The 16,541-nt window shown below is 37.6% G+C and overlaps 1 protein-coding gene across 3 annotated transcripts; it reads right to left on the bottom strand.

The window, feature by feature from the left end:
* Positions 1–344: 344 nt before the first annotated feature.
* Positions 345–15,844, bottom strand: LOC121425479 (E3 SUMO-protein ligase NSE2-like). 3 transcript variants are annotated; one of them, XM_041621546.1, is made up of 6 exons: positions 15,747–15,844; positions 10,241–10,393; positions 8,276–8,388; positions 7,332–7,488; positions 3,819–4,026; positions 345–699 (listed from the first exon to the last, which is right to left on the bottom strand). In XM_041621546.1, exons 2-6 carry the CDS (start codon positions 10,353–10,355, stop codon positions 570–572), a joined length of 723 nt encoding a protein of 240 aa, XP_041477480.1. In that variant the 5' UTR covers positions 10,356–10,393; positions 15,747–15,844; the 3' UTR covers positions 345–569. The 3 variants fall into 3 exon arrangements, with proteins under 3 accessions (XP_041477480.1, XP_041477481.1, XP_041477482.1); XM_041621547.1 differs by lacking the exon at positions 15,747–15,844 and adding an exon at positions 15,494–15,608; XM_041621548.1 differs by lacking the exon at positions 345–699 and adding an exon at positions 3,684–3,784 and having other exon boundaries at positions 3,874–4,026.
* Between the last annotated feature and the right edge of the window lie 697 nt (positions 15,845–16,541).

The raw sequence follows: 16,541 nt of genomic DNA, 5'->3' as shown, positions 1-16,541 counted from the left end.
ACACGGCATTGAAAGTTTCCATTTTTACCTACATTGCAGTGTATATACATCTTCTAACTGCATACTTCAATTTGGTTTCTTCTGCTCTCACATCTTCCTCAGTCTTTTTTACAAACTCCAGAGAACTACCTTTATTGTAGAGCATGATAGACAGTCCTGGTGGGTGTTTCATAAAGCTGTTCGTAAGTTAAGAGCGACTTTAAGAACGACTGGTGATCCTTTCTCATGGTAAATTATATTCACCATTAATGTTCATTGGTGATTATTTAGCACGTAAGAAAGGTTCACCAGTCGTTCTTAAAGTCGCTCTTAACTTACGAACAGCTTTATGAAACGGCCCCCTGCATCTCTTTGGCTAGAATATGTGGTAGGAAGTTTTAATTCTTTATCGGGAGCAAAGTGCGGTATCCCCATGCTTTTGTTTTCCTGAATTCCTCTCTTCCTATATCATATCATCTCAAGGGCCTTTAATCAAACTCCAAATGACTGCCATGTTTGTGACAAATAAAAGTGTCTCCATCGCTTTAGCATTTCTCAAGGCACTGGATGGTATTATTTGGTGACCCAGTCTACATACTATCTGCCTGCTTGCGTTTGTTTGCTCGTCTCTGCTTCTCAAGTACCTTTTTGAAAGCTTGGTCTGGTACCATGTGATCTGGGACGATGTAAGCCTTGTTGTTGCAGCCCGGCAGAGGACATCTAATAATAAAAGACAAGATTATCTGACATGAATACTTCTAATAACACTTGAAAAGAAGTTATCATTCTCTAATTTTATTGTTTTCATTCAAAGTAACTTGATCTTAGAATGGAGTACCCCACTAACAACACCAGGGCCCCTAAAACAACAGTTAGCAACTGACCATAAAAACAAATTTTAGCACTGATTCCATTGATCACAATGTACGATTAATCATCAAAATCAATCTTAAGATCATTCACTAAGTTTGATGTTAAGGCCACCACACATCTTACGACTAGTCCCTGATCCACTTTTGGAATAAACTGCAATTAGCTCTGTTCCTGAAAATGTGAATGAAAAGTATCTTTTTATTTGAGGTTCAAATTAACTGAAAGAATACTAATATAACAATTTTGAATGATTGCAAACTTTTATTTTGGAGTAAAGGTCAAATTAGTTTCAAATCGTAGCCAATCATACAACTCATTGCTATGACGTCATTACAACTAGATATCAAAATTGTTTTTATTCTAATAACGATGATAGCATAGTCACAGATATGAACATAGGTATTTGTACGATGATTTAGAACATTAAACAAGAGAGTCAAAAGGGGCCTAAGCTAAGAACATTAAACAGTAAGATATTTAATGTTTCAAAAGTAACATCATATTCTACTGCATTATATTCCGAAATCAGGTTGCAGAACAATCGTAATGTGTGCGGTAGCCTTTACAGGACCAAGAATAAGATCAAATAAAATATCAGCTCTTTCATTTCAATGATAATAAAAAATTAACAATTTCAAGCAATTTTTTATCAATGTGAAGCACAGTTTTGAATACAGATAATTATTTCTGAAAAATTGAGAGCCAGCAAATCCTCTTGAAGACTTGAACATGCTCTGAGGTGCATGGTGGTGTAACGGTTCTGACTCTCTCGCCTTGTAATCAGAGGGTCGTGTGTTCGATTCCAACCATGGCCTAGCGTCCTTTGGCAAGGCATCAATCAAAACTTTGCCACTCTCCACCCAGGTGCTAAATGGATACTTGGTAGGATGTGAAAGCCTATGTATTATGCCTAACAATTGAGTCTAGGAACTCTTGTTAGAATGCTCCCCAGAAAGTGGAGAAAGTACATTGTATGCGGGCAAGCCTGGATCCAGTAACCAGGGTAATTATCAATATATATGAATATATATATAAATAAATAAATATATACAAATTATATGTAAAGCACTTAGAGACATCATTTTGATGTATTACAGATATAAACATCCTCTTTAAATCACTTACCTGAACCGCTTTCTCTTGGAGAACAGTTCATCAATCCCTCGCTTCTCATAGTGATGTCCACAGAGGGACATCCCCTTTAAATCACTCACCTGAACCTCTTTCTCTTGGGGAACAGTTCATCAATCCCTCGCTTCTCATAGTGATGTCCACAGATGGACATCCTCTTTAAATCACTCACCTGAACCTCTTTCTCTTGGGGAACAATTCATCAATCCCTCGCTGATGTCCACAGATGGACATCCTCTTTAAATCACTTACCTGAACCGCTTTCTCTTGGAGAACAGTTCATCGATCCCTCACTTCTCATAGTGATGTCCACAGATGGACTTCCCCTTTAAATCACTCACCTGAATCTCTTTCTCTTGGGGAACAATTCATCAATCCCTCGCTGATGTCCACAGATGGACATCCTCTTTAAATCACTCACCTGAACCTCTTTCTCTTGGAGAACAGTTCATCAATCCCTCGCTTCTCATAGTGATGTCCACAGATGGACATCCCCTTTAAATCACTCACCTGAACCTCTTTCTCTTGGGGAACAGTTCACCAATCCCTTGCTTCTCATAGTGATGTCCACAGATGGACATCCCTTTAAATCACTCACCTGAACCTCTTTCTCTTGGGGAACAATTCATCAATCCCTCGCTGATGTCCACAGATGGACATCCTCTTTAAATCACTCACCTGAACCTCTTTCTCTTGGAGAACAGTTCATCAATCCCTCGCTTCTCATAGTGATGTCCACAGATGGACATCCTCTTTAAATCACTCACCTGAACCTCTTTCTCTTGGAGAACAGTTCATCAATCCCTCGCTTCTCATAGTGATGTCCACAGATGGACATCCTCTTTAAATCACTCACCTGAACCTCTTTCTCTTGGAGAACAGTTCATCAATCCCTCGCTTCTCATAGTGATGTCCACAGATGGACATCCTCTTTAAATCACTCACCTGAACCTCTTTCTCTTGGAGAACAGTTCATCAATCCCTCGCTTCTCATAGTGATGTCCACAGATGGACATCCTCTTTAAATCACTCACCTGAACCTCTTTCTCTTGGGGAACAGTTCACCAATCCCTTGCTTCTCATAGTCATGTCCATAGATGGACATCCCCTTTAAATCACTCACCTGAACCTCTTTCTCTTGGAGAACAGTTCATCAATCCCTCGCTTCTCATAGTGATGTCCACAGATGGACATCCTCTTTAAATCACTCACCTGAACCTCTTTCTCTTGGAGAACAGTTCATCAATCCCTTGCTTCTCATAGTGATGTCCATAGATGGACATCCTCTTTAAATCACTCACCTGAACCTCTTTCTCTTGGAGAACAGTTCATCAATCCCTCGCTTCTCATAGTGATGTCCACAGATGGACATCCTCTTTAAATCACTCACCTGAACCTCTTTCTCTTGGGGAACAGTTCATCAATCCCTCGCTTCTCATAGTGATGTCCACAGATGGACATCCTCTTTAAATCACTCACCTGAACCTCTTTCTCTTGGAGAACAGTTCATCAATCCCTTGCTTCTCATAGTGATGTCCATAGATGGACATCCTCTTTAAATCACTCACCTGAACCTCTTTCTCTTGGAGAACAGTTCATCAATCCCTCGCTTCTCATAGTGATGTCCACAGATGGACATCCCCTTTAAATCACTCACCTGAACCTCTTTCTCTTGGGGAACAGTTCATCAATCCCTCGCTTCTCATAGTGATGTCCACAGATGGACATCCTCTTTAAATCACTCACCTGAACCTCTTTCTCTTGGAGAACAGTTCATCAATCCCTCGCTTCTCATAGTGATGTCCACAGATGGACATCCTCTTTAAATCACTCACCTGAACCTCTTTCTCTTGGAGAACAGTTCATCAATCCCTCGCTTCTCATAGTGATGTCCACAGATGGTGTTTCTGACGGGGTTCATCATCTCCTGCTGAGTGAAAGGACATTTGGTACCGACTTCTGTCTGGGTCATCACAAGCTCCTCCTCACCAAGCGACTGGTCAGCTACAGAAGATGGACCGGCTTCCTCATCCTCTTCTTGACCTTGTAAAAATTGTACGAAGAGAAAAGAAGTTCTTTTAAACCATTGCATACTTTGACCAGGTGACTTCTATAAGCCGATAGAATATACACCATTCAGTAGTTAACATGTTAATGGTAATGACCTGCCCTGCTCATTGCCACTTAAAGATAAGTTCTTTTTTTTATTTATTTTTTGATGTAATAATCATTTGCATTATCAGCATTGTTCTGTTGGGAACTACTTCTAATGGTTTAACTCTTACAGAGCAACAGGGTTTTGCATGTTTAAACACTCTAAAACCTCAAGTGTGCTTACTGATCGAAAGCATTAAAAAAAATATATATTACACAAAAGTTGTAAAAATTGTATCAGTCATGACACCAAATGTTCCTACTTCATCAACTTGCATGAATGACTCGGCTTTATGGATCTCTAGCAAACGGATGAGTCATGGGTAAACTCGCTTAATTCAGCATTTGAGTTAATTTCCTATACCTATAGTAAGCGATGAATGGCCCTGCGAAACATCGTGACTCCCCTAATCAAGAAAACTCCCCAGTGAAGAAAAAACTTTTTGAAAGCAATGATTCAGAAGCTCCCATCTAGCTTCCACTAGTTCAAGCATGGCGGGTATGAGCTCACCAACTGCAGCACCACAATGGTTTATCGAATTTGAGCATCGCCAGGAGTCAAGCTTGGCCGTTGAAATTTGATATTGATAACGCCAAGGATGAAAACTTGAATCTTAAAGCTGCACTGGGAGAGGCGAATGCAAAAATTGACGACATGGAAAATAGAAGTCGCCGCGACAATGTCGTAATCTGGGAAGTGCCAGTTTGTTGAAGATTTCCTCGCTGACGGGCCAAACGCTGTGCAACGGGCCCACCGCTCCAGTCAGCGAGGGAAACTAGACGGAGCAAGAATATATGTTGCTGACGACTTCAGCAAGAATATCCAACGTATGAGGAGGGGAAAATCTCCCAAAGCTATAGGAGTTAAGAGCAAAAGGCATCAAGGCATTCTTCATTTACCCTGCCACTATTAAATTCAGAGACGCCAACGGACATCTGATCAGCCCTGAAGCCTGAACACTAGATTTGATTATGCCATCTGGAAGATCTGGCCAACTAGTGTTCACTTTATTATGATAAACATGTCGCGTATGGTGAACAAACATTTTCTATTAAACTTTTATCCACAAACTAGTCTTTGGTACTGATGTCACCCATTTTGACTGTTGACTGTAAACCTTTTTTGCTTACCAAACTTTTTATGTGTACTATTATTACATGCAATTGTTATTTGATGTTCTGTGTTCTTTATGTTGTTGTGTGTTTTACATGCAATTGTTATTTGATGTTCTGTGTTCTTTATGTTGTTGTGTGTTTGTCCAGTTATGTGTGCTGGTTTTTGTCTCCCTATTTTATTTGTCAAGTGTCTACTACTTTGATTGCATGTTCTAGAAATACTCATATTTGTAGAATCAATGGTGAAATGTATAATTATCTTGACAATTTGTTAAAATGACGGGTTTAAAATATGTGACTTTTAATTGTAAAGGTTTAACAGAGGGTTTTAAAAGAAAGAAAGTGTAGTAATTTTTGCATGAAAATGAATATGATAAAGTGTATCTACAGGAAACTCATTCTCTTTTGAGTGATGAGGCATTTTGGAATATGCAGTGGGGAGGTGAGGTTTATTTCAGTAGTTCTACTTCCAGAAGTAGAGGTGTTGCAATTCTGTTAAAACCATCAATGAAAGTTAAAATCCTCTCTTCTGTGTCAGATGATGAAGGAAGATCTATTATATTACAGGTAAATATCGATGAGGAGTTCATATTGGCTAATATGTATGTTCCCAACGAAGAAAGCCCCAATTTTTTTGTGAAAGTACTTGGGAAATTGGAAGAAATAGGGTCTTCAAACATTATAATTGCAGGAGATTTAAATATAGCAGTTGGTCCTCTGGAATAAAAAGGAACCCGCTGTTACCATAGTAATATTCGTGCTAAAGAAGTGTTTAACTTTTATGTTGACAAGTTTAATTTGATTGACGTGTGGGTAAACAAGGAGGCATTATTCCTACTTTGTAATAAGGAAGACATTGTTCATAAAATGGTTTACTACAGTAATTGAGGTAGATTTCTCCACTGCACATTTTTATTTTACTCGCAAGGAGGGCTTTCCGTGCACTGGCGCGGACTGCGCCTGGCTAAGCTGGTTCTGGTCAGGCGGTGCGTGTTGTCAGTTTGCAAAACCGCAGGCAGTGGGGAAGTCCATTCGCAAAAGGGAGACAATAATCCAGTTTTGTATATATTGTGGTGTGTTGTGTCGTCTTGTATTGTCCTTTTATGTTTTTTTTACTTAGAAATGGTAATACGATTATGTTATTTTTTCTCACTGTAAATATGTTTGATTCTTTCAATAAAAACAAAATAAAATAAAAAACATGCTTGAAAAAGATCATTGTTAGTACCTCTGCTTAATTTGAACTCAAACTCATCGCATATATTATTTTTGTTAATAAATGTACTAAGATGATGGATGTTCAGGCATGCTTTTGTGTGTGATGATGATGATGATGGTGTTTCTTGGTGGGTGTGTCTTTTTTTTCATCTTCATCTGATGTTTACATGTATTATTTACTGTATATTTTGGAAGCTTCTTATTTTGTTGCCCTACTTTTCTTGTAATGACATTCTATATATAAATGTACAATTTGATGTTTTCTGAAGATTATCAAGAATAAATTGAATTTGAGTATAATAAATAAAATAAACAAATGTTTATTATCATTATAATAAAAACTTTTCATCTGTAAAGGCCACTGCACACCTTACGACCCAGCTAGTCACCGACTGGCTTGCGACTGAGTGAGGGGAGATGTGACGTCACAGCTCTTGTCAGCTTGAGCGTTGCAGACCGGTCAGACACAAGTCGCAAGGAAAAATGTCGAATCCTTATGACTGGATCGCAAGCTCAATCCAACTTCCAGCCAATCAGACAGCAGAGTTGCACGACGCGTATTATGATAAACAATGCGCATACGCAGTAATAAGCGCAATTTCTCAGATGCTATGTCAAAAAACAAAAAGCGCCTTTTGTGAGTCGCAGATCAGATCGCAAGGTGTGCGGTGTCGAGGCTTATGACTACCTTGCGATTCATCTCGCAAGCCAGTTGGGTTGTAAGCTGTGCGGTGGCCTTAAGGGATAGCCTTATATGATTTTAACAGGTGAAAGTTAGAATATTCTCTCCAGAGGACATAACGTTATTAAGATCTTTGGAAACAAACAAAATATTAAAGACTGAATGAGTATACTCTTACTTTCTCCAAGCTCCTGCAGTTTGTTCCTAAACTCCAGTACTTTATCATGACTTTGAAGATCACTCTTAGACTTGTTCTTGACCTTGTTTTTAAAGGTGTCATCAAGAAGTTCCTTAACAGCTTCCACCTTGACGTTAGAATCGCTCAGTTCAGAGAACTATTTGAATTAGTAAGGAAGAATTAAGATATCACAACAGACTTGTTATATAGAAAACATTGTGTTAAATGTTAGAAACAAGGTATTCAATCCTATTCCAAACAGAATATTAACTTTTAAACAGAGGAGCTATTTATGATTAAGACCTCTGACCTTGTTACTTTTCAAACTAAGCAATATGTTGTCCATCTCAAATTGATTCATGAATCAAGTTAAAGGTTGATTTGAAACAAAGCTACTAAAAATAGCTATTGTTTCCATTTTTATCGAGGGAATAAAGGGATACCTTTTCCAGTGAAATCCCTTGAAAGTTTGTGCAGCTGGGGTAGACACAGTGGTGGATCCAGGGGGGTGTCACATCTGGCCATTGCCTCCCCTTTTGAGAGCCATAATCAAAATTGTCATTATAAATATGCTGTTTTTACCAAAGTGTGCCCTTTTAAAATGAGGACATTTTTTTTTCTTCAAATTCGCGAAAATGTGCCCCCCCCTCCTTTCTGGAAAATCCTGAATCTGCCCCTGGGTAGACATACATGTCAAGCAATACTGTATATAGACATAGCATGCTATAGTTATCATTCATAGTCAATTCAAGGTAAAAAGAAAACAGTGAACTTCAGTCTAGTCTGACCAACCCAATGGCCCCCAAATAAAATATTTCAAAGAAAATAAAAGGAAATATCACAAATATATTTTATGAAAATGCAATGAAGGTAGAATTTTTATTAAATTTTATATTTAACATTCATTTAAGCTTGACAATATTATTTGATTATGTATTTAATACCTGTGATTTCACATCAGATACAGCTGCAGTAAACTGCTTCAAAGTGTGTTCCATTGATGCATAATCTAGAAGCATCTTCTCCAAGGCAGCAAGATTCTCATTGTCAATTGAGTCTAGAGGTTTAAAAAAAAGTACATACTATTAATAAAACAGAATTGGCATTGTTAATACTAAATAAAATAACAGTTATAATTGTTCTTATAAAGGAGAAATCATAATAAGAAAATATATACATCCTACAAAAGGGCAAAGTCTATGAATGGGTTTATTTAGTCATAATACACATTAAGACCTTAAGTCGTAGGGGGCATTAAGGTGCATTGCGAACATTGAAAAAAGACAAAGAAATTCGCCTTAAACGCAAATATATACCGTCTTTAATCAGAGCAGTAACTGATACTAATAACTTGATTGCCATCGAAGTGTATTTAGTGCCTATTGGAAATATACATAGCTTTTATATTAACAGTCTGGTCTTCATATCAACATAACCATTTGGTCTAAATCCCATTGAACCCATTCACTAATTACCATATGTGCAATTTTCAGTTGGGCTATATCCATTTCCTCTAACATCCACTTGGTCCAATAACCAAATTTTCACCAAACAAGGTGAAAAATAATACATAGACGAAGTGTAAATTAGCCCATCTGGAAACTAGACTAAATGACAATTGCAACTATTACTGGTTCTAGTCAAAGTGTAGTGTAGATCAAACAGGAAATAAAACAAAATGATAGTAAACCAACCAAGTGGGTTCGGCCCAGACTCTCTAAGATGTCATTCAACTGCTTGTAAACCCCGGGGGGCCACTTCCATTGACGAGTGGATACCATGCGCGACCACGGGGTCTTGAAAAGCACCCTAAACACGTATTTTCCATATTCTGAAAATGCACCTCTTAACAAGTATTGCCGTGTGAAACCCTACCCTTAACAAGTAATGGAAACAAATACTATTGGCAAGTATTCCCAGAACTGTGCCCCTAAACAAGTACAGCAATGTATTTTCCATATTCTGAAAATTCACCCCTTAACAAGTATTGGAAACAAAAACGATACTCTTAGCAAGTATTCCCCGAAATGAACCCCTAAACAAGTACAGAGATATTTTATTGTTATGTCACGCGTCCGTCAGTCATCAGTTTTACCTTTAGACACCATTATTTTTGGTTTAGTACGGCCCCACCTTCCACACCTCGTGCAAATCAGACTCTCAACAGGTAGAGTTGTGGCAAGGACATCCTTTATAAAACATTTTGATTTTGTTTCATTATCCCCACATATTTGACCCTAAACACATATATTTTTCCGAGCAAAATAGATACCCTTTTTTCTGTATTTTTTGTGTTTTTGACACCCTTTTTTCAATATTTTTTTGTGTTTTTGACACGTTACGTATGTAACGTGCTCTATCTTGAAAAAGACATCCCTTTTACAAGTTTTTTTGGTCACGTAAACAAAGTGGCCCGTATTCTAAACTCGGGTGTAACTTTACCATGGTCTAACTCTGTGCTAAACATGTCACAATTTTATTTACATGGTATACTTTGAAAGTTATTTGTGATCTTTACCAAACCTTTGGGGGTGAAGACAACTATCTTATTTATCATTCTAGGGCCCGTCTGACAAATGCGTTTGATCTGATCGATCGCAACTATGGATGGCCAGCAATGTCAACATATATCATGCATGATTGCTCAAAATATTTTCTAACTATGATGTGTATTCATGCATTCATTGTTTTCTTGAAAATTCACAGTGCTTCTCTTTGTTACAAAGGACATTGTGCACATTTCCTGTAGAAAAAATTATGATACTGATGGATTTCCATAGAGTTAAGATTGATTCGATCAATCGTAACTCTTTGTAAGACGGCCTAGGACACTAAAGAATGGCTCGATAGTCAAATGAGCTGATACATTGATACGGGCCAATGAATGAATGTGTGCCATTAAAGTTTACCTTGACCTTCAGCTAAATTGTCAACTACACTGAGAATATCATCCATCCCATTGGTAATGTTCCCCTTCATCTTCCCCAAGCTCTGAACGGCTACGTCAACCACTTGCATTGCCATGGTGTTGCACAGGGTTCCAGGCTTCAATCAGTCAAAATCTGTATTAGTTCAATTAAATGATTTAGAATTTAAATGTGACAAGATATGCAATGATATATCACTATGTAACGTTTCAAGACTTTATTTCGTCACTTGACAGCTCTACTGGCAGTGATTAGTCGAAAGACATGACATCTTCTCCTGAAGACGGACAGTCAACCTGTCCGAAACGTTGAGTCTCTCTACTACTCATCATCTCTACTCGCCGACTCAAGCCAGCATCTCCTCATCAGCTCTACTACTCAAGCTGTTCTCACTCAACATTCCTTCTGGTTTACAGTCCTTTTCAGGACTATTTTCAAGAAAGAATACTCTATTCTCAAATCTCCACTTTCTCGCCTATCCACTTCTTCTCTCCTTCTATCCACTATTTCTATAACACTCCACATGGTGTACCGTAAACCACATCAGCAATTACACAAGTTTGGGCTCAAATGCTATCATGCAGCCACCATTAGATTAGGCACTCATCCTACCAACAAGGTTATTTAGCCAATATATATAGCAAATGGGTCTTTCCTAACTTAACACATAAACATATATTGCCATCGAGTATCTGTACAGATTGAGTTAGAACTTCGGTCTCTGTATTTGGTGAATGGAGCCAACAGAGTTCAGCGGAACATCCTATATAACACAGTGACCAACGCTTTTGGTCTAATTTAGACCCTATTTCAGTATTTGCAATGGCCATTGATGCCAATGCCGATATCATTATGCTTATCAATGTCTATCAATCATGTCTCACGACTCATGCCACTTGCCAGTCATGCCATGGCCAATGGCAATGGCCCATGTCAAGCAAGGCATGCCAATGCATACCCAGAGATGCCAAGTTCAAAGACCAGCTATGCGTGAGATTTTCTGTGAATCTGAGTGACATCACAGACATTGTGTACAATGTATATGGGCAATTCCACAGGTTGGTGGACATGAGCTTAAAAATTCAAATTCAATATTTTCTTGAATTTGTTAATACTTTAAGTCCTTCATACATGATAGTTTCAAGAACAAGAAATAAAAAGTTTATTTTCATATGTATACTTTGGAAAAAAAAGGTCAAAAGTTGTGCTTCCATTGTGTACCAAAATACAAGAAAAATAGTGAAAAATTAAATATGCCTTATTACCATTTTGTTGTTGCAACAACATACCACTTTATATATTTATGAAGTTTAGAAGAGTCAAATTACTTAAAATACACAACCGCTTTTCAAGTAAATTTGTAGTAGTCATTCAAAAATAAATATTGCAACCCTTTTCAGGTTATGTAACGTGAGTAACCGAAAAAAACGATTTTGTTTTCTGAGAGAAAAATTCTTCACAGTTAATTGGTGGGATTTTAAATTCTCTTCCTTCAAACAATCTTTGACACAGTGATGACTATCAAAATCATTAAAAAGTACAATTTTTTTATAAAATTGATGAAGAAAAACAGTAACGTGAGTAACTTTGTAACGTGAGTAACCATCATGTAATGTGAGTAACCAGTAAAAATTATTCAGTTCGGTAACATTTTCTGTGGGATGTCAAGTTTTAAGTCTCATGGTTAGTTGTGAAGTTATTTTTGATTAATTAAAAACAAAATGAGGGTACATCTCTTTGATGCGACTCTTTGTTCATCAAAATATCAGTGGTCATACAATCACACAAAAAATTGAATATTAGTAGGAGTGGGCTATACATGGGTCAAAAATACTTTTTTTGTAATTTCAATATGGGAACAGTTTTTTTTTATTCCTTGTAATGTATCTCAACATGAAATGACAATATTTTTTGTCTTGGGTCCGAGAAAAAAGTGTGCCGGGCCAAAATCCAAAATGGCCGCCAAAACCACCCAAAATCACAGTTTTGGCCACAACTTCTTTATTTGGTGGTCTTTTTCTTTGGTTTTGGTGTCTATTCATATGTATTTGGGGGCAGGCATTTTGTTTTTCCTATTATCAATACTTTTAAACCATTATTTGTAGAGTTAACAGGTAATTGTACCTAAATTTTTCAATTTTTATAGCCTTTTTCAGCCAAAAAGTAGATTTTATCGTCCTGGGGTTCTTGGATATTAGATGGTATGAGGTCAACAATAGCAAGCAGCTTCATAGAGCTATATCGGTTTTATTCCTCTACTATGGGTTTTACGGATATTTGTGAAATATATCTTACATACAAAAAATGTTAATTATCCATAGTGGCTATACAGTATACAATGTACTGTACATAATATACTGCACTGCATAAATGCATTGGCCACCATGACAAGGCATGTATAAACTATAGTGTTATACATGTAGAAATGAGCTCTTAGGTTTAGAATTAGATGCCTTAGAAGTTGAAGATATGTTTTGTCTCAGAAACTGAGGACATGTTTTGTCAAATATGCTAATTCAGGGGGCGGAGAAAGGTAATTAACCCCACATCATGGCATTTACACTGTAGATATTCTGGGTCCCGTTGCATAAAAATTTACCATTATGTTAACTTAATGGTAACTTACATGGAATCCTTGGTTCTGATTGGCTGTTGATCAACATTACCATGATTATATAGTTACCTGACCCCATAAACATAGGCCAGTTAGACACCACAACCAGGTAAAAAAGCCTCCAAATGAAGAAGATATGGCTACATGTAGATATGTGATGTACGTATATGATATGTGATATTTTATGTGAAATTCACGTTGCTGGTTTCATCATGTACATCAGCTGACAAGCAATCAAATTCACAATTCACAATCTAATTTTAAACCTTAAGAGCTTATTTCTATGACACTATAGTTTATATACAGGCCTTGTCATATGTCATGGTGGTCAATGCATGGAAATATGCAGTGTAGTATGTACAGTAACACTACATTGTATACTGTATTGCCCCTATGGATAATCAACATTTTTTGATTTAATAAGATATATTTCACAAATATCCGTAAAACCCACAGTAGAGGAATAAAAGCAATATAGCTCTATGAAGCAGCTGCTTGCTATTGTTGACCTTGTACCATCTAATATCCAAGAACTCCAGGACAATAAAACCTACATTTGTCTGAAAAAAGGCTATAAAAATATATAAGATTTAGGTATAATTACCTTTTAACTCTACAAATAGTGGTTTAAAAGTGCTAATTATAGGAAAAACAAATTGCCTGCCCCCTAAAACATATGAATAGACACCAAAACCAGAGAAAAAGACCACCAAATAAAGAAGTTGTGGCAAAAACTGTGATTTTGGGTGGTTTTGGCGGCCATTTTGGATTTTGGCCCGGCACACTTTTTTCTCGGACCCGAGACAAAAAATATTGTCATTTCATGTTGAGATAAGGTAAAAGGAACACAAAAAAACTGTTCCCACAGTAAAACCAAAAATCACCCATTTATAGCCCACTCCTAATATTAGTAGAAGTATTCACAATGCGAGAGTGCACTAGTAAGGCTTGGTTTTGATTAACCTAACTTTAAAGAGTGTTTGAACAACACATTGAATGCCCTTACCTGTAACCCTATCTAGGCTGGGGTATTTTGGGAGTTGATATGGCCCGGGGGGTGGGGGGAGGGGGGGGCTCCCAGGCCCCCCTTGAGATCACGGCCATTGGCCGCACGATCACGCCGAAAATTTGCATGCAGGTTGTCTTGGACATTATCTACAATACTATACAGTAATTTATTTCATGCAAATTGGTATTAAGCGATTATGCTAATTTATGCATAATTAGTAAGCGAAATCATACTTTTCCCTCCTACTCCCTAATAAAGCTCCAATTGTTCCAATTTTTGGTATAAAATCTCTTTTAGATGTTCCTAGCAATGAATTTTACACACATTATTGAATTTTTAATGACATGTGTGTTGTTAACCATACATGGACAAAATGTAACGTGAGTAACCGTAACGTGAGTAACCATATTATCTGCACCCCAAGTAAAAACCATGTGTTCTTTATTTTTTTAATTATATACAAAGTTTGTCTCCCTAATATACTTCTTTGAAATGGATATAATCATCTTTCATAAAAGCCTTGTATGAGGAGACTTTTCACTTATGTTGACTTTTCATTTTATGCATGTCCAAATCATGTAACGTGAGTAACCGACACATTCCAAAGATTTGCCAGGAGCATAATAGAATTTCCTAAGTTTTGTTTTTATACGAAGGATAGTCAGACTGTGTACTTTGTTGTGATAAGGAGATGTTTAGTTCCTATCAATAATAATGGAGTTACAGCTCCAAGTATGAGTCAAGGTGTCTCCAAATGTAACGTGAGTAACCGTGGAATAGCCCATATGGGGACAGGCTGTAAATGCGTGAGACAGAGATTTGAGGGGATGAACAAGAGTCCAAAATGCTTGAGTCTCACGCATAATGCGTGAGACTTGGTAGCTCTGCATACCTCGAGCGAAGTTCGTGCAGGCTCCACTCTAGACCAAAAGCTTCGGTCTCTGTTATGTTGGTTGTTCAGTTGAACTCCGTTGGCTTCACTCACCAAATACAGAGACCGAAGTTCTAGCGCGATCTGTACAGGGGACTCAATGGCCATATGTTTATGTACTTAAGATCGGATAAAACGGGAAGTGAATTTGCGCGACAGCCGAGGTAAGTCACTGTTTTTGTTCCTTTTAACCTGATTTTTCTCTGCTTTTTGGCAATTAATGCCAAGAGGGAATATCAATTTGCATTTTGGTTGCGTTAATTTTCAAAAATTTTATTCATTAAAGACAAAAATTGAAGAGCCCTGACGGGGGGATTTTGCATTGCAAGTCCCCTAATGGTGGCTGCACGCACGATAGCGAGCCGTCTGTGTACGAGAAATCAAAAAATGTTAAAAAAACTCCTCAAAACAGACGGCTGCCAGCTGTCTAGCTCCACTCCACTTCACTACCACTACACTACACTAGGTGGAGTGAAGTGTAGCAGTAGTGGAGTGGAGCCTGCACGAACTTCGCTCGAGCCGAGGTAGCCAATGGCAATGCAATGCCAAAAAATGGCCTTCAAACATGTCAAAAGTTCAAATAAATATTTTATGTTAAGAAACCTAATAACATTATACACCAAAAAAGTATCATAAATGTTTAAAAACTACTCTCAAAGTAAACAGACGAATTTCAGCTACCTCACTTTATTTTACCCCCGAAATCACAAATGATTGAGCTAGCCGCAGACTCCCGTGTGTGCTGGGAGGTTCTCGGCAGGAGAATCTCGCCCGCAGTTACGGGGTGTTTGGGGTCGGAGTCTCTGTAGTGTAAGTGCGGTTGGACTTGGAGCTCGAGCTCGCAAATTAGACATTTCTTATTCTTAACTTTTGCAATAAACATAATGAATTAAGGCCATACAACACTCACTTACTCAACTAAATTGTTACCTACCACGCGTACGGTGAAAGGATACAAACTTTTGTGGGGGCTTGATTGTCTTCTGTATTCGAATTACGCGGTCTGCCTCTCTACAAACGGGACCCCGGATATCGGTCAGCGCAGGATTTAGCTCCCACATGCACACAATTCGAAGAGTAATATATAGTGAGTGATTGTATTACCGACCGGCCTTGTATTACCGAACGCGCGCATCATATGCGTCAGAAAATAATAAAATACGCTCAAACCTTTGCAACTTCCTTCCAAAGGGAACTTAAATAGAAAAATGATGGAAAATTATCAAAAACACAATTTCGAAGTCTTTATATCCTCAAAACAATAAAATATGGTCAAAATAGCTCATCAGTGACTTTGTTGTTTTCCCAACTTTTCCCATAGAAAACACACGTTCGGTAATACGATACCTTTTCAAGTGACCAAAATTTTTCACTTGCGAAGAGGGGTCCGATTGGAAGCTGATGTCGTTAAAATGAAAAACAATTTCGGCAAAATTTCTGCATATTTATATTTTGTAGGTATTTGTGTATTTATGGTGAAAGTTTGGTGAATTTTATTGGAATAATGTGTTTGATATGATCAAATTCATGAAAAGTGTTCGGTAATACGATCCACTACCATACCGTAATATATAATAATTGCATGCGCGGCCGTCCTTGGCCGGCCTTGAGGATTTTGAGCCATGAAATTTAAAGGCATTTTCATTGTGTACTTTCATTTGTTTTTACATGTAAGTAAATATAATTGTTCTGTATATTAATGATAATAATACTGGCCAATAATACCAGT

Source organism: Lytechinus variegatus, chromosome 12 (assembly GCF_018143015.1).
Source record: "Lytechinus variegatus isolate NC3 chromosome 12, Lvar_3.0, whole genome shotgun sequence".
NCBI lineage: Eukaryota > Metazoa > Echinodermata > Echinoidea > Temnopleuroida > Toxopneustidae > Lytechinus > Lytechinus variegatus.
Note: the sequence above shows the minus strand (reverse complement) of the source record. Positions and strands in the feature narration are given on the sequence as shown.